The following is a 19404-nucleotide window of genomic DNA, read 5'->3' on the forward strand; positions in this document are numbered from 1 at the left end:
TTTTGATGTCCTCAACATTATTGATATTGATAATTCAGGTTAAGGTATATTAATTTAGATCTTTACTAAGCATCAGGACTGGTCTGCACAAAAATTTGTTGTAGGAGTTGTCGTGCTCACTGTTGATATATTGAGAATCATCAGTCCTCTACACTGACATTCAAAACAGGATGTTATGTGTGTGATCTGTGGTTTGTTGATGAGCGCACATGTGTTTGTGGCCATCTGTGTGTAATCTGAATTATGCAAACCACAGTTTGGTGCTGATGTACGGGTTTCTGAGTGTTAGAATTTAGGTCGTCACCGACTGTAGGGACCAAGTTCACATCATTTTTCCCAAACACCATTTAATTTCTCACTTAAAGTGAAGACGAGTATGGAAAAGCACAGTGTATTTCTAACCAACAGCTGCTTGTTTTTAGTGACGTGCTTATACGATGTGATTTCTTTTCCTTGCAGTCTGGAATTAGCGATGCACTTTTTTTCCTTTATAAAAACATTTAGGACATTTGATAATTGGTGTTTTCTAAATAAGCAACACAGTGTTATAGGGTTTATTTAACAAACAGCAGATTTTTTTGCTGAACTTGACTGTCCACCCAATAAAGTTTACTTACCAGTGTACCAGGCTCATTATAAATTTTATGGTTTTTTTCTTCTTCAAAATTCATCACAACCACACTGTCAGCATGGGATTTATTTATTTTTAATCTGGAAATATGAGCTCTCTGCCTCAACAAAAAGTGTGTGTGTCGTAACACTTATTAGCCTGTAGCTGAACACGGCGATCAATTAAACAGCGACACAAACTAGTTTCATGTAGTTGCCAAAAACTGTCAGCAAAACATTACATTACAGTCCTCACTGCCAACAATGGCTAGCTCCCAGTAATCCTTTGTTATTATTAGAACTAATTAAAGTAAAACCTAATTTCCTTCTAAACTGGTTTTACAGAGCCATCGTGGCTACTGACTTTATTGTGATTGTTCCAATGAGTGAGCTAAAATGACATCATACAGATGGTCTAGTTAAATTGGTTGTGTATAACAAGTGTTGCTATTTAAAAGCGGTGCAATAATAGTCAATTTGTTACAAAATCAGTCTTCTTGTCCATCTTGAAGAGGAAATTTATTCAATATGCCACCTGGTGCCGTTCTGTGATGAAATTAAGAGAAATAGAAAGATCGGTCTCTACACGAGTTAATGTAATACTAACATTAATTGTCATGTAATATTAATTTAAAAAGTTATTGTGTGCAATTTGTGCTCTGGTATATGTTTTGTGTCCCCAAACTGGCTCTCAAGTTTGGGGATATTGCTTTGCAATTTCATTTTTAAGGATCTGCATAGAGTCATAATCATATTTGATTAAGGAGGGACCCAGAGCTAATTTGATTAGGTTATTTAGAGAAATATGTGCTTGGTAATAAACATTTATTATGATGAAAAAGTTTACTTCAATAAGCCAGAGAAGCCCAGAGGACATGCAAGCTTAATTGTTAGATGTTAAATTGCAATGTTGCGATGTTGCCAAGATAATGGGCAAGGAAAGGCCCTCAAGTCAAGGCAATTAACCAAACAGTGGTTTGATTGTTGTTAAATTGATTAGAAAATGTTTAAGTACTCCATTTGAAAATTAGCTATTGTTTCACGCAGTTTGAGACTGCTCGAGAATGCTGGGCTTAATGATACATACACCACGAGTTGGAAATGGGAAAAGTTGTTGCTCGGGTCAAATTCCTCGCTTTACAGATGTTCTGAGGAGTGGTGCAGCTTTAATGAAGGCAGAGAGTGATGGTGAAACAAACACACTGACGTTGTAGGCAGAGCTTTGTTTTCTGCGGCGCATAGCGTCATCTCCCAACTGTTGATCGGTTGCTGCAGACAAAACTAGTGATAGATATGGCAGTTTGAGTGTCTGCTCGGAGTCGCCCAGAGCGACAGCTGATGAAGACACGCAGAGGGAGGTGCAGGTTAGAGCCAATCTGTTTGCTCACCCCAGCATCAGTAGCTTCCTGATTAGAATAGTGGAGAAATCCGCGGCTGGAGGCAAGCTTTATGGCCATCGCTACCCCACATCTCCCTACTCATTAGTACTTTACAGCCTAGTGCCACAGCATATGGCAGTGTTGCTAAGGCTTCCCATTTGAGGTGTGTTTCAAATGGCCGTCCCTCGCCGAGCCACGAGCCTTTTGGCAGGAGCCTGCCTTATTGTGTCTGGAATGAAGATTAACATCTGCATTAGGAGATGTTGTGGCTTTAATTGTTGAGACCACTGTCACTGCAAGAGATGCTCTTTTGAACACATGTTCTAGCCATAAAAAAGCCTCCAGTATTTACTCGTGACAGATTGTAACGCAGTGCTTTGAGCAAATGTATTATTTGTAGGACACCCAAAAGTTAAACCTGCATGTTTTCAACTGGTGCTGTGAACTGGTGTGGCTGTGGGATTATAGGGACTCTATGACGAATGCTCATTTTTTTGTGTTCTGTATGTGTGTGTCCTAAATGTGTGCCTCCTCTTGAATACACACATGTTTACATTTACCTTGTTTGTTTGGATCATCAGGTATAAGCCACATTGTACACATGTACAACATCCAATCTCATATCACCTCAAGGGGAAAAAAATAAAGGATAAGAAAAATTTGGTAATATTAACAATTGTATCAATTATGCTCATATGCCTTTTTGATGATTTAAACAAATCAGATGTTGATTAGGGACCAAATTTGATTTTGTTGAGGAATATGAGATAGTGTCCTCAGGATGCCTTACATGCGAGTGACTGATGGGGCTTATACAGTGCATTTGGAGGTGTTTGTCATCGGATCTTGGTTTTTCACACTGTGCCTTCCCTCCAACAGAATATACACATAAAAACATTGGCTGATGATATGGTAAGGTGCTCGGTTTAATTTTGCTGTGACTAGTTTTTGTCTGACATCATCTCATGTGTTGCCATGTCTGCATGAGAATATTTACTGAAACGTATGGTTGGATCAGATGAGCAACAAGCTTATGAATTATATAGTTATTTAGATCATTGTAATATCTTAGGATAGCTTATATTGTATGCTGTATACAACCAAGACTTTACATATTACATATGTTTTATGGTTGTTGTACTTTGTATTGTTTTGTCTGATTCCATTTTATTTAAATTCTGAACAAAATCGTAATTTTAGTATCTTCCTTAAGCCATTTATAGATGTATTAACATTCAGTTATTAGTGACATTTAAAAGCTTGTATATTTAATAATTTCTGAGTAAATAGTAAAACCTGTTTTCTTTCAGCTTACTGTACATGTGATCCATCCAGTATTGTTTGAGTACACTGACAGTAGTGACACCATGTGTGTCATTATCATTTTTGTTTCTCCATCCTAATTTTTCATGTCCATTCATCCAGCATGTTGTCCCCCCCCATTTCAATAAGTTTGACTAACTTTGGGTGTTTGCATGCGATTCAATGACATTTTCTGCTTTCACTGTGAACTTCACTGCTTTCATCATAATAATTTTTTTTCAAGTAATGAAAGAAATCAAGGACGCTCATTACTTGCACTGCAAGCTGAATTTTGAATTGTATGCTTCAGTGTTTTAAAATAACACATGAGCACATACTAGATCATCTGTGTGGGTTTGTTGGTAAGTAGTCCAGAATCCAGAGAAAGGTTTTTCTTGATAACAGGATGTTGCTTCTTTCTTTTGTAAGTATTGAAAACAAGTAAGAAGGAAAATATTTATTAGCTTGACCTAATGATCTGTTTAATCCTAATCTGAATAGTTAGTTGGCCCTGCTTAATTCTAGTATCTCAATCATCTATATTTTTCAGCGAGATCGTATCACCAGCTTCAGGAAAACAGGGATGAAGAAGGAGAAACCTCTTATCCAGCACCCGACAGATCCCCTCTCCATCCAAACTGAACTACCGGTTCCTCAGCCCCTCTTCGACGACAGATCACTGAACCTCTCAGAAAAAGAAATCATAGACCTCTTTGAGAAGATGATGGTAAGCTTTGTATTTCTCTTGCAGTGTCTCCGTTTCCCTCCATCATCTGTGGCACTTCACAACAGTTTTATTACAAGCTTCCAATATCACAGAATCATAAACTATCAGATTTCCAATATAAAATCTTAATATTATAAAATCTTAAATGTGCCTCAAAGCAGAGCTGCTGTCATGAATGTTTGTGAAGAGGAGTTTGGCACAAGGCTTCAGTTTGAAAAGCATTTTTATTTCAGTAAATTACTGCTCAGCTGTTCTTCGGTTACTGATGATGAGACAAGATGCATAAAGGGCAGCATTGGAATGATTGCTTTTCAAGCTATTATGATTATAGGCATTTTAGCAGAATAAAAAAAAAGTTTGTTTCCTCTACAGGTACACTCACCAGCCACTTCATTAGGTACACTTGACAATCCACTGTTAATTTCGTCTTTACGAAGGAACAAATGATCAGTTATTCTGTGATCATCAAAGATATATTCATATCACTGTGGTGCTGGATTGCATTAAAGACAGTAGCCCAGATCCGTCACTATAATGAATCTGAGCACATCATTAATGCAAACTACAAATTTTATTCAAACCTCTCTGACAACCACGAGCAAAACGGAACATTGTCACCTTGTAAAGGTGACTGGATGCCAGATATCTACTACTACATCATGATACATTGTACAAGTGTCACTAATGTAGTGTTTAGTGATCGTAAATCAGCGTTAGACTTGAAACCAGGAGGACCACAAAAAGCTTTAGGTGTATAGATAGAGATGTTCTTTTCCCTAATAAGTACATCATCAGTTTCTGTTTCTTGGTTGTAGAATTGAAAGCTACAAGTATAACAGCAGAGGATTTAAAAGTGAAGCACGTCAATGCTGGGCCAATGTTAACCCTTGAAAGTGTTTTCCACTATGTTTATTCAGTTGCTTCAATTACTAAATGCCAGGTAGGAATGTTGCATCAGTCTTGTAAATGATTCCAATTACTGAGGACAGTAAATCACACTGTGAGTAGTGGTTAGCTCTCCTGACTCATAGTGAGAAGGTCCAGGGTTCATGTCTGGAGTTTTATTCAGGTGCTGCAGTATGCTCCCACAGTCCAAAAGTCCAGTCTGAACTGGAAGACAACTTGTTTCTTATCTAAATCGAAATAAAGAATACTCCTACTTATTGACCACAGAGTGCCAGAAAAATAAACTAAAACTGAAAAGAATAACTGGACTTTTTTCCCCATACATTTATAATCAACTACAATTCCCATGGTAATTCCAAAGCCTACCGTGACTTTATCTGCTCACATATCCCATTTCTGTATTCGAAGCCTGGTATAACTTGGTTTCGTTTTCAACTCTTTCAGTGATGTCCTTTTTCAAAATGAAAATAAAAAAAACGGGCCCCAGTGTTTATTTAGAAACAGCACAGACTTATAATGGCAAAAACTTTTGACTCTCTCGAGAGTGTAAGATATGGAAGACAACTGTTCTCTTCTTCGCTTTTCCAATTTGTCTGCCACTTTGCAAGTCAAAAAAGAGCCAGGATTGCAAATGCAACACAAGTCTCTTCCACTGTACAGCTCCAGCAGTAAAGACCTGTGCACTGTGGTGCTCAGTGCCTCACTAGCTGTTAACGGGGTATTTGTTTTGCTTTTGCTGCCCTCAACCTTTCATTGTCAGCATGCCTCTGTTATTTCCCAGCTGTCAGTACTCCAGCTCTTACCAGTAGGACTCTGAGAGTCCATCACATCAGACGGCTTCATGTGTAAGACATGCACTCATACTTGTTGTATTGATCTGACTTTGTTCAGTAAATTGTACATTGCTCAGACACTTTACTCTCACAACAACAGGTGATATAAGTAACTCAATAAACTGGCAGTCAAAACACCGCCCGACCCCGGCTCCAACTAGCTTCTCTCAAAAGGCAGAGAAAGCAATCTCATTCTACAGTTCTGTTTATATTGCTGAAAGGAAATATGATCTCAACTCATTTATGGGGCTCAGTGAAATATTTATGCTCCATTGAAGAATAAAATGAGTTAAATCAAAGGACATAGTTGACATCAATAGCCGAGTTGTTTTCTTTTGTCCTATCATGTTAAATTGACCTGCGTTATACAATATGCTGACTTTCATTTCATCCATCCATCCATCCATTCATCCATCCATTCATCCATCCATCCATCCATCCATCCATCCATCCATCCATCCATCCATCCATCCATCCATCCATCCATCCATCCATCCATCCATCCATCCATCCATCCATCCATCCATCCATCCATCCATCCATCCAGTACCTGGAAAAAGCCTGTGCATGCTCACAGAGAACAGGCAAAACAATAATGGTCTGAAGCCCAACCTGAAATCCAACTGGAGACATTGTTACTGTGACAATAGAGTGCTCACCACCACACCACAGTGCGGCACACGGGAATAACATGAAAGATACATTCGATATTCAAATGCAAAGTTTTTGTAAAGCGGCCGCTCCACCTTCGTAATCCTGAGGCCACAGTCACAAGCTCACCAAACTTTGAAATTCACTTTGTGCTCATCTGCGGGGTCAAAGCTCTGTCACACTTGTGATTTTCTCCATTGAAATGCATTTTTGGCCTCATGTACTGCAGGATTGAAATCTAACAAAAAGCTTTCAGCCCATCTCTTTGAAGTGAGGAGCTGAATTACTCTGGCTTCATTGCATAGGTTTTGTGTACTATTGTGGATAATGTCTCTTATTGTGTGTGTGTGTGTGTCTGTGTGTGTGTGAGGGGGGGTACGGCACGGTGCTTGCCTTTCCTTTTTTCTCATACAATAGTCTTTATTGCCAGGGCCAGAGAAATGCGACCACTGCTCCTGGTTTTCATCAGGCTACTGCTCAGTGTTTTCTTGCCTGGGTGCTCATCCCTGTCACTCAGTTCACCTCTCAATTACTATGTTTGTGCTCACAGCGGCGTGACATTAAACCCAGGCTTCAATTTGCTCAGTGACAGACAACACAGAAAGCATGTTTGCTGGTTTGACATTTGACAGGCCTTGACACTTTGGCTTGAGAATTATAATTAAAATAATGAAATCAAAAAGAAAAAGGGTTATTTACTTATGTACTTTTGAAGCCCCCTCTGTAAACTTTTCTGCTTTGATGTAACAAATACAAAAATAATCATGGCTGGTAGCTTTTATTGGCGCTTGTAGTTTCTCTTCAGCGTGTCTCTGTCTTTGCCGTTTTCCCATTTTCTTTTCATGTTAAACGCTCGTAGTACATTTTGTTGCAGTCTTTGTCTCCACACCCATTCTGTTATTGATTGTCATTATCGCGCTACATGTCGCACCGTCAGATGTCTAGCTGGCTTCAAATGAAGGGCTGACCCATGCCATATTAGTGAGGCCCCCTACTGTGCATTAATGACTAGGAAAAAGTGAAAATATATTTTTTTTCTGTGGAAAGTGGTTTACACATTGCACTGTGTAGCTCAGCCTAAATAGCACATAGCCTATTACCGAAAGGTCATCAAAGAGATTGAGCAAAATATAGAAAGAAACACTCAGTCAGTGCCAAGGGAAACCAAATGAATGCTTTCTTGGATTTTTGAAGCCAACCATTGAGAACAGGAGTATATTCATGAAAAGTATAAGATATGTTGAACTGCACAAAAAGGAAAAAAAAAAACATTTACTTTCAACACTGCCTTCAGTGTTCATCTTTATGTGTTTTGTCACCAGATTTTCCAAGATGTGCACAGTTGGAATTCAGAGCCTCTCATCAATATGCATAGCAGTAAATTCACTGATGAAATGTCCAGTATTCGCATCTCACTGAGGAGGCAGCTGTGTTTTGCCGTAGCAGACATCATTCCAAGAGGTTCGGCTTCGAAACACAGTTGCGCTCCACATATGTACTCATTCCATAAGTATTCAGTCGGCTGGGCAAGCTAAAACTTGACATAACTCTGTACCTATATCATAATCATCTTCATTATCAATAAAATAATCATTGCAGAAAGGAAGAGGCGAGGTAAATATTATTGGTATTGTCCATGTATTACTGTTGTGCAAACCTGCAAGAGTGTGAAATGCGTTGTTTTATTTTCAGCAGTTTGGGAGTATTATCAAGGCACCTTGCAGAGAAAGAGTGAACGGTGAAACGAGAATGTTGCGTCGCAATGCTGCTATTGCGAGTTTGATGTTTGTGTGCCTCTTTCGGTGTGGCATCGACAGGATGAAGACTTTCAGTAATAAGCTCCTATGTGATCCCTCAGCAGTTCCGCTCGGCTCCAAGACATTAAAACCAGCCCCCAGGAGAATTATGGCATGTGCCCCCACACCCTCATGGATCACACTCTTGTGTAGAAGACAAAATAATTGATTTGTCACAGTTGAAGAAAAACATTTTTCATACTTTCTCTACTTTTCATGGATCCACTTGTTTCCCAAAGGTTGGACTCTGTAGCCTTTTCAGCCTCTGATTCATGTGACGGTATCCATTTATTGTCCTTTTCTCCGATGTGACGCCTGTTGCATTGTTATAAGTTGGACTATATTTGAAGTCTTTTCAAATTTTCTTCCTCAAATAGATTCTTATTTTTAAGTACACGTGGTGAGCACTACACATTACTGAGACATCTTTGTAGCAGACACACTGGGTCTCAAATGAAACGGACATCAGATGAAGCATACATGAGTGAGCACAGTTTTGCACTAAAAGCTTAAATGCACAAGTATGTACAAAGTGAAAAAAGGGGAACAATTGCCTGCAAATCCGTTGCAGTTAATGGCTACCTTAAATCTTCAATCCAGACTTCAGCAGATGCTTGGTATCTTCCCTGGTGAGCTGCTGCCAGGACTGTAGTTCAGCCATCTTCACTTATTGCTTGTTTGGGGACTGGTCTTTAGTGAGAGAAACACCTGCTCAGTTGGACTGAGGTGACTGGCCAGTCCAAAACATTACACTGTTAAAAACGTGCTGGTTGCGTTGGCTGTATTTAGGACATTGTGCCGTGTTGTCTTGGACCTCTGTGTGTGTGTGTGTGCGTGTGTGTGTGTGTGTGTGTGTGTGTGTGTGTGTGTGTGTGTGTGTGTGTGTGTCTGTGTGTGTGTGATATATATATATATATATATATATATATATATATATATAAGGGGGGGTTGAATTTGCTCAACCAATACCGATGTAAGCAACCTCAGCTCTAAATCTGAAGGTCGGCTCATTAACCTCAGCCATCTTTCATTCTGAGTCCTCTGCGCTGCAATACAGAGCCAAAAGAGTGGAAACAATATGCCATTATCCTGATGTTTTTCTATGTACAGTACAGACACGGCGTAGCCAGTCTGTCCACTGGGATGGACAGGAATGCCAATGCTTAATTTGCCATATGTTGATAAAAGAGGCTATTTTTGACATGCACATAGCAAATATAGACTGTTGAACAATTAGAAAATTCCTGGCGACGTGTGCCCGAGCATCATAAAACAACTTGCATCAATACATATTTATTTAAAACATAACTCTTTGTGTCACCACTGTCATTGCAAGCTTGAAGCTCCTCACACGAGTTACACCAGCAGCACAGTAATAATATCTTGAGACTCTTTACGGACCCTGTAAGGGTATAATTAATAAAAGAACATTAATCATTTTGGAGGCGAGACATGGAGGGCTCATTCCTCCAGTTCCGCGCCCTGACAAGCGTCCCGCAGGCTAACTTCTACTACCCCTCTCTACAGTGTACTCACCCTGCCACTTCCTGCCCCCTTTATTGAATGCCAACTAAGCAGATGAATTAGCAGGGGTCAAAGATTAATTAAAAACCTGCTTGTTTTCTTTTGTGAAAGAAAAAGATGCAGCCAAAAAATTTTTTTTTCAATTGATAGATTTTTCACCAAAAGATCTTGACGTTTTTTTCTTTCTTTCTCGAGCTTGAAGGGTTTTCACGAAAAAGTAATGTGGTTTGAGGAATTTAGGTCGCCGTGCCCCTGCATGGGATCCCTGACCATGCTTTGCTGATAAATGACGCAAAACACTTTCGGTGATATTACTATTGGTGGGATAGTCTGAACTCTGTACAATAAAATGTTCTTATTTTGAAGTGATACACTTCATTTATTGGGTGGATTTTACTAAAGAGGGGGGGCATTGTTGCCAAATCAGATCAACTCCTCTAAAGGACGCATGGTTTTCTGTGCTTTCCAGCAGAGGGCAGCATGCCTCCACAGCGTTACCTTCACTGTCTGAAAACCCTGAGGAGGATGTTTTTTCACTCTGTTCATTCCATCCGTCTCTTTGTGAGAGTGATTTCAGAGTGCTTACATCCCCCTCCATTCTAATCATCATGTCATTCCCTAGCTTTTAGTGCTCTGTCCGGCCTTCGCTCCATCCCCTGATGTCTCTCACATGAAAGACCTCTTTTGTGATGCAGAATTAAAGTAGCATGAAGATAATACTCCCAATAACATGCAAACACAGCCTATCCAGCCTATCTGAGGTGATTGCATGGCCTCAATAGCAGCAGTGTTGTTTGATTTTTTTTTTCCTCCGGTGCAGACTTTGGTTGTGCAGTTTTCATTGCCACAGCCTTGCCACTTTGGTTTCAAAGACTAATTATTACTGCTATTAGTTTCTGTAGTCGTACCCAGTGACTGACTTCAACAAAGAAAGATGGACAGAGATGAAATTTATTCAACCACAGAAGGACAGGATCTCATTTAAAGGGGTTATAGCAGAGATGGAACAATAATAGTTGGAAGCTTTAAAATGTTTCTTCTTGCTACTGAAACTACTTTGCTGTAAATAACCTGCTTTTAAAGCTGAATTTTTTTGAAATCCAGATACTTTGATACCCTATTAAATTTTGGAGTAATTTTGATATGCAATGTGTGCAAAGTGTTTGGTCACAAGGTGTCATTCGCTTTGTTTTGGCCTCTCTGATCCCATAGAGATCCCAAGGAGAGAAAATAGTTTCAAATCAATGCACGTCGGCATGATCAGCATTAATATTAAATCAAATACATCTCATTTAGTTGTGATGGTGACTATTATTCTTATTGTTTAATATTACATTTCTTTGGGTTATTTCATGTAGGAGGACATGAACCTGAATGAGGATCGCAAAGCCCCTCTGCGTGGAAAGGACCTGAGTACCAAACGTGAGATGGTGGTCCAGTACATCTCAGCAACTGCCAAATCTGTAAGTGTCTTTAATTGTTTGCTTAAAATTGTTGTGGGAATGTTTAAATATCACGGCAATCCTGAAGACTGTTCAGAACGGAAGTAACCCGATGCTCCACTTTAAGGCTTGCCTTGTCATCCTTCTTGCACACTTTCTCTCACTTCTGCTGCCTTTCCACACTCCACATGCTTGAGAGCCGCATCTTTGATTGCAAGTTTGATTAATTTGTTTCATTTTTCCCCCCAACTTTGTCACAGCCGACACTCACTCACTCACTCACTCACTCACTCACTCACTCACTCACTCACTCACTCACTCACTCACTCACTCACTCACTCACTCACTCACTCACTCACTCACTCACTGCAAGGTGGATGGTCGGCGCTTGTCCAATCATGTGCTTGCATAAATTGTTGGTTTCTGTACCTGCATGTGATTATGTGTGGTGAGGTCAGTGTCTTTTCTTCGTAGTGTCGTAAGGCTCAATAGATCTCATGTTCCAGATGCAACGTCACCAAAGGGAACGGCAATCAAAATTAATGATTTAGCTCACGTTCAGTACGTTTGTTATTATTGTATTGTTCAATTAGGGGTGCTATAAATTGAACACATACTACCCACATTGCTTTTTTGCAATGTTGAGGAATTCTAAGGCATAAAACAAAATTTGATATTGATGCATTATAAAATCTTCTATCTTCATATTTTGCTTTTGGCAACTTTTTTGAGGTTAAGTACTCGTCAGTTTGAAAAAAATAAAAAATAAAAAAAAAACCCTGATCTGTGTCCTCATTTTTTCCCGAGCCTGGTAGCTCTCTCTTGACATCATCATTTATTACCTTCCTCATTGTTATGGTAATTAACTGGCATTATTGATAATGATGATTATCCAAGATGATTGAATTCCTCACAGGGCCCATTATGCTTTTTGAGCACTGATATTTTATTCAAATGAATAACATAATCCGTATAGTAAAAGGACAGAGGACAAAATGTAATGTCTGTCAGCCCCCTGCTATCACATTTAATAGGATTGAAGAAAGGCTGGGCGTCAGTGATGATGGATCACTGCATACAGATTCACAGAAGTGTGCATACAGTTACACTGTGGAACAGCTGTACTTCCACACAGTATGTCATGTTCCAGTAATACATTTAAAAAAACAACCCAAAAAACCACAACTTACACCAACTTAGAGACAGCAGTGTGACACAGCAAGCAAATCTGCCTCATACTGAGAGACATTATACTATTCCTGTAACTACGAGAGAGACAGGAGCAGGCCATTTATTTCACTCTCTCGGAGTACACGGAGGCTGCTGTGCTGACAGCAGTTGTTTTGCAAGTCTCAAAATATATTTTACTGAGGCAAAGAAATAAACTAATAGAAACTGAAATAGCCAGTCCTGAAGCCTTAACGAACCACGTTCACAGGTACGAAATAGGTTGTTTACTTCTCACATGCGTTGCCTCATTCCCCCTCCTTCAGGCAGGTGACGGGATGCAGGAACTTCCTCATTTCTTCCTGTTACTTGCATTGTAATCATGGAAAAATATGATGATAAATGTAATATATGTTTTTCTATTAAATGCTAATCGGATAGGTGTTGCTTAATTTATATGCCTAATCATAATCTAAATAACACATTGTTTCAGAGAGTGGTGCTCCAAGGTGCATTAGACGTTTTTCACCTAAATCTATTCTGGACATTACAGAGGTTTTAATGCTACATGTATCTCAGTGAGGTCCCTGTAACGGGTTCATGAGATGATAATTGAATGCAGTTTCAAACAAAATTAACACTCTGTCTTTCTCCTGGCCTCTCATCAATGACAGGAGACTAAATGTAGTAAGAGAAGATTCAGTCATATTCAAGCTCGTGAAAATGTTACACAGGCTCCCTTAAAGTGTCCTCATGCTCAGCATTATCTTGAATAGTGTGGTTTCTGGCTCTGTAATATAATCACTCACCACTGTGAGAGCTCTCGTGTGTCCAGACTACATAATTGTCTGTGTGCAAATACCTCCCAAGTAATATCGCATACATAAGTTGGATTGGGTCAGGCAGGTTTTTTGAGTCAAGTCATGTCTCTCGTGTCTTTGTGTATGCATGTAAATATATATTATCTGGGCTAATGCTGCTTGTTGGTGCTGATGAGCATGTGTTGTTTTTGCCATGAGAAAATGTGTTGGATTTAAAAGGTACATCGCGACTGTATGTGGGTGAGGTGCAACTTTGGAGTTTCTCTGTCTTCACTCTCAATGTAACCAAGTCTTTTTCTGCCAGTGATCTCTGCTGCATTGTGAGACTGCAGTGTTGGTGAAGGTCTTGAAGTGTCTTTTCCTGCCTGTTTGTTCTTTTCAAGATGGTATTGAACGGGTTCAGCACACGAGATAATTACTTGTTACAAGGTGCCCCATATTACATGTATGTTTTATGGTAAACAATTCCATAGAAGTGGGACTTTCGGGATGGCCTCCATCTCCCACACTCATACTAGCTCTCTGATCTGTTTATTCAGATCGAAATAACTCTCTCCCTTTTCTAAACTACAGCAGCTGCAGAGAATTCAGGCTCAGAATTATTTGCAACTGAAAGTTTAATACTCCAAATTGAGGCTGAACAAGATATATTTCTTAGTGTTGTCTGGCCTTGATTTCTCTGCTGTCTGCTCAGTTAAACATATGCTTTGATTTTCCTCAAGAAAACCCCCCAAAAACATTCCCTTTTTATGTACAAGGTACGCCCTTCTCGTACTGTGTGCATATTAATTATTTATACATGATGACATACAATTTAGCATTTTTAAACAGTTGTCAGGCCTAAAATGATTTCTAATATGAGAGAAAAGTCATTATTACTTTGTTTACTCTAATAAAATATGTCTTTCAAAGGAAAGTCAAAGCTATTTTTCTTCCCCTTCCTTCCCTGCCTCACGAATTGCTACCCCTCTACCAGTCTGTTGCAAAGCAAGATTAAGAACACTCCCATTCTCTACCAGGGTGCCTCAGCAGGAGTCTAGCAAATTACCCCCAACACAAAATAGGACGTCTATTCACAGGAGAGCTCCACGTTGACCGTGTTCATTTGAATATGAGCTGTGTTTTAGTGCAATCCGACTTTGCTTTTGCAGGTGTGTGCCTGCGGACGTCCTTGACCATCAGCTTTGCATGAACAGCCGCCTTTCTTTTATCACCTCATTTCTTCCTTTTTATCGTCTATGTAAATGTGTGCCAGCATTATTAAAAACTGCCGAAATTTCTCTTTATACTAATAAACCTCCTTATATTTCTGAGATTTATTTTGAGGACCAACAGAGGCTATTTTCTTGTTCAATTTTCAAACATGCTTTGTCTCATGCAAGAGGGGTGCCACAGAGGGGTCTTGCAAGGGGGGAATTATCCTGTTTTTATTCCACCTTTCTTAAAGCATTCGTTTGTTTGACGTAAATACCAGTGTGCCACCTTATTCCTTTTATAGGTTATACATTTGCTCAGATCATCTAAGCCCTTGAGGACTACATGGATGTGTTTTGATGTAATTAAATATTTCCCATTATAGTGATGCTTATATTTAAATTGAGAAGTAATCTATAAAGTTGCTCTCTGTGGATTTTCCTCTCTTGACATTACAGTATGAGAGATGCTCATATTCAGTTCTCACAAGGTAAATACAAATGCTTGATAGTACTTTTGGTGAGAATAAGGTGGTACATAGCATTTGAAGTACAGGATAAAAACTGAACTGTTCCCTCCTAAGCTCTTCCCACACTGTTGTATGAGCACTCTAAAGATAGTGTCTGTTGTTTTGGTTGTGCTGCCATGAAAGAAATATTATTATATTTCATGTTTTTGAATCAAACATCCATGGAAAATATCTCACATCGGAGTTATGTCAGTTTGGCTCACATCAATGTGTCTTGCCTGCAGTATTTAGACGACACGTTCACCAGTCTCAGACTATAACATGCTGCATTTACTCGACAGCAGGTAAGATGAGGATGCATGAGATGATTAAAAAGTAGTATTTTTGCGATCAGGTGGCGTAAAACGGACTTTATGGCTGTTATAAGCTCTTAGTAGAGTGGTGGAGATGGGGAATCAAGCTTCAAATGGCCACAGAGTTTTAGAGTGACAGTAAAAGAAATGGAAAGGGGGAGCGCTTTACCACCTTTTTCCTCAAACTCAACTGCAAAGAGGTAAAAAAAAAAAAAATAATAATAATAATAATCATGGAGGTCAGTGTGGCTTGTAACTTCCTGCAATCAAAATGCATTTCCTCAGAAAAACATGTTGCAGAGAATGAGGAGCTCAGCCACAGATTAGAATATATTTACTCTGTGGACAGACACCCTCCTACTGTGAAACAAGCCACACAGTTGCAGTAATGAAAATCACTTCTGCTACCTGCCACTATTGACAGATAACAAGGTTAAACTCCAAGAATCGTGCTGACTGCATGAGTTCAAGGTAGCTCTGCCACACAAATTTGACACCTGAAGCCCAGCGTTAATGGCAGCAGATTGATTTCAGTCCAGGGAGACTCTCTGCAGCCTCTTTGCCCACACTAGCTGCTGTTTCACTTGGGGAATGAATCGCTGAATCCATACCAGTCCGTCACAAGGACAATCATATTTCCATCATTTAACTAATCCCTTGTGTGGAAATCAGCTTGTCCAAACATTTTCAATCATCATGTTCATTGTTTGTGCCACAGTTTGTGTACACGCTCCTCAATGTAATTTGATGATCTTGATATTTACATGGGTCTAGATTTTTGTGTGTTATTGAGAGTTTGTAATTGGGGAAAATTGCAGCTTCCAAAGACACAGACAGTATCTTTCAGCATGTGGTTATCGTTATATGTTCCTATATAAAAAGTTAGCCTTATAGTATGTGCTATAATTGTGTGAACAATGTGTTTATTGTCTCGCCAGTTACGCTAATGCCTCAACGTTTAATGGAGAGCATTCTCTGGCCTACTAATGATTGTGCTGTTTGTGTCTTTTTGCACATTAACCTTCTCCGCTGATCGCTGCATGCAGATAACTGGGAGTAAAGTTGCGGTAAGTATCCCATTATTTACTTGGCTTCTCAATCCTGTTACTTCTGTGTATCTGTCCTCTTCTAGCCTGTGAACACACACACACACACACACACACACACACACACACACACACACACACACACACACACACACACACACACACACACACACACACACACACACACACACACACACACACACACACACACACACACACACACACACACACACACACACACACACAGAGTAAGAGATGCCTCAGCTTGTATTGCTTTGGAAAGATGTTAAGGAGCACTTTTTGAAATGTTCAAGTGAGGTCATTTTAACAGTTTTATTTGTATTTTTATCTCTGACATTGTTAAAGTGCCTCTTCTTTGCACTTTGCTGCGTGGAAGTTGTATCGCGCTCAGATGAAGGATTAAAAAAAAATCTCACACGCCGAAAAAATTCCTCCGATGGCTTTTGTTGGCTTTCGCCGTTTTTCTTCAGAAAATAAATTGCAGCATAACATCTATTAGCATTTGAATATTGTATTACCAGCAAAGAGCAATAGCTTTTCACAAATTCTCATAATCTTCAATCTAATCTTTTCTTGAGAGCACGGTGCATCACAGAGAATTTAATGGTGCTTTTTGTTGTCTATGAGACACAATGCACACGGAGAATATATATCACTCAAAAAGCACTGAACACACACACCCACACACATCAAAGAACCATAGTAAACAACAATATTTTATCTGCTTTGAACAGATATATTGCTATATATTAATCTAGTGTAAGTATTCATGGTGATATATTTGAATTTGCTGTCAGCAGCTCACTGAGCTTAAGAAAATACAGCAGCTTTTTTTTTTTTTTTACAGATTCATGTTCACTTTTTTTGCGGGATCTTAGTTTGCAGAAGGCACAAACAGTGTTTGATGTTATGACCTTATTGGAAATACTTGTTCACTCCCATTCACAATAATGTGACAATTGCTTTTTTCCTCCTACACAGTATCACCTTGTTGATTTCTCAGAGAGCATTTTGAGATTTTCTCAAGATTATATTGGAGAAATAAAAAGCAACACTTGTATTGGTTTGGCAAGTGTTGAATTGTTGCTTTAAATGGTGTTTCTTTGCCTTTTGAGAGGTCTTGTAAGGATTAAGAGGACTGTAAAGCTCAACAGAAACAGACAAGGGAAAGCGGCGCACTGTGACTTGGCCTCTGCTCTCAGACAAACCTCACTCTTTGAGGCATTTCACAGAGACATTCTGTATCGATTGCATTTTCTACTTCTTTGTCGAAGTGTTCTTTTGTGCCTGGTTACCTTAAAGGGAAGACTTGGTTTTTTTTTGTTTATCTTCTTTTTTCTCTCAGTTTCACCTGTGCGGACTTGGATGGAGTGGCTCTCAATCAGCAGCAGTGATTACATTGTGTTCAGTCAAAGGCATGTGGCAAAATTAGGCCAGCTCCTGCCACGATCACTCACCTGAAATTTGGAAACCCAGTTACAGATGTTCTTCCAACCATTAGAAGACAAAGTCCCAACCACCAATGTGTTTCTTCAACACTTTGACCTCGCATCTGTGACCTTAATGTCATTCGTGCTGCAGGAGCCCACTGATATAACATCCTGAAAGCTATAAGCCGTCATTCTCTCCGGAAACAAGGAGAAGCATTTAGCCTGGTTAGCCGATCATGGGCTACGGTTAGCTCCCTGCTTTGCTGGCACATTCCAATTTTCACGCTGTCAGCGTGCACCGGTGGCACAGAGTGCTCTCAGATGTGCTGGAAGGAAAGTGTTGGTTAGAATCGTCTATCTGGGGGGAAAAAAAGCAACTGTAACTCCTCTGTCTGAGGCATGAAATCTCTCTGGCACTTTTCCCTCACTCGGTGCGGAAAGCGATGGGAATAGAAGGCTGTGTGAATTGGCTCTAATCCACTCTGACCATTGTGTGAGTGTACAACACTGCAAAGTCTCATATGCTTCCTCAACCTCCTTCATCAAGACTGAGAAAAATATGAGGGTTGCATACATCTCCAGCTGCATGCCTGCAGACGGACTCGGACAGTTCAGGTGGTCTCAACATTTCCCCTTATGCAGTGAGCTGCAGCTGCTTACTCATCGCCACAATGGATTTATAGCATCAGCCTCTGTATCAAACAGCCTGATTTAAGTCACAAGTCAAAGGCCATATTGTAACAATCCATCAATGGCTCCTGCAGTGTTGTGTGAAAGTAGACTTCCGTTACGTCTCCCTGCATTGCCACCGACAGGCCTGGCTACTTTTGAGGTTCTGAGACTGTGAGAGTAAGAGCTCTTGTGATCAGCATGTTTGAAAAACAACAACAAAGAAGCCACCTCTAGATCAATATATATGTGACTGGACAGATGACCGTATATTTCCATGGTAACCAGCTTTGAGATGTCAGATGGTCACGGTTAATGTGGCTGTGTAAACATGCAGCGTGTGTCCCTCAGTGTTATGGTGAGAGTGAGGATTAGACTGAGCAGCAACTGGTGCCTGACCTGAATCAAATGGTCATTTGAGGTCATACTGGCTGCACTGCAGCAGATTGCCGTCGCAAAAGTGCTTTCTGATTATTTCAAAGTGTAAGTGGTGTTTTCTTTTTTTTACTGAATGTCTAAGTACATGTTTAAGACTGGCCTCTTATTCTTAATGTATGCTTGTATGGCTGTTACAATACAGAATTCAAATATTAGCTGATGCTTAAGTCATGGTAAAAAAGGATAAGATTTTTTTTGATGACCTGGAGGTGCACCATCAAGATATGTAGCATCGAAATATCATAGAAAAAAGCTTAGTTAATGTTTGTCATTAATGCTCATCAGAGAAAGTGCATTTTGTCGCTCAGTATATGGCTTCTCATATACGCATCTATCTATTTATCTTTTATAACTACTTTATCTGTGGTAGAATTGAAGTGCTGGAGGTGAAGCAGTGTTTGTTCAGTTCACATTGAATGAAAGATTAAAAATAATAATAATAATAATAAAAATTTTTTTTTTTAATATATATATATATATATATATATATATAAATAGATAATTCATATGTGTTTTACATTGAATGAGCCTTGAACACTTATAGAGTTAAGTGTGCCACTAATGCATAAGGTGTTTTTGCCACCTATTCAACATTTGTGAAGTCTAAATAATGCCTAATGACACGTT

The 19404-nt window shown here is 39.5% G+C and overlaps 1 protein-coding gene across 3 annotated transcripts in view; it reads left to right on the forward strand.

The window, feature by feature from the left end:
* diaph2 (diaphanous-related formin 2) overlaps positions 1–19404 on the forward strand; it is a 391029-nt gene that overhangs the window by 11793 nt on the left and 359832 nt on the right. Inside the window, exons 3-6 of one of the 3 annotated variants that reach the window (XM_080465403.1) lie at positions 2868–2900; positions 3841–4017; positions 11086–11190; positions 16220–16240. In XM_080465403.1, coding sequence (XP_080321529.1) covers positions 2868–2900; positions 3841–4017; positions 11086–11190; positions 16220–16240 — 336 coding nt within the window. The remainder of the gene's footprint in view (positions 1–2867; positions 2901–3840; positions 4018–11085; positions 11191–16219; positions 16241–19404) is intronic. The other 2 variants (XM_080465404.1, XM_080465405.1) reach the window with 2 other exon arrangements.

Source organism: Lipophrys pholis (assembly GCF_963383615.2).
Source record: "Lipophrys pholis genome assembly, chromosome: 6".
NCBI classification, from domain to species: Eukaryota; Metazoa; Chordata; class Actinopteri; order Blenniiformes; family Blenniidae; genus Lipophrys; species Lipophrys pholis.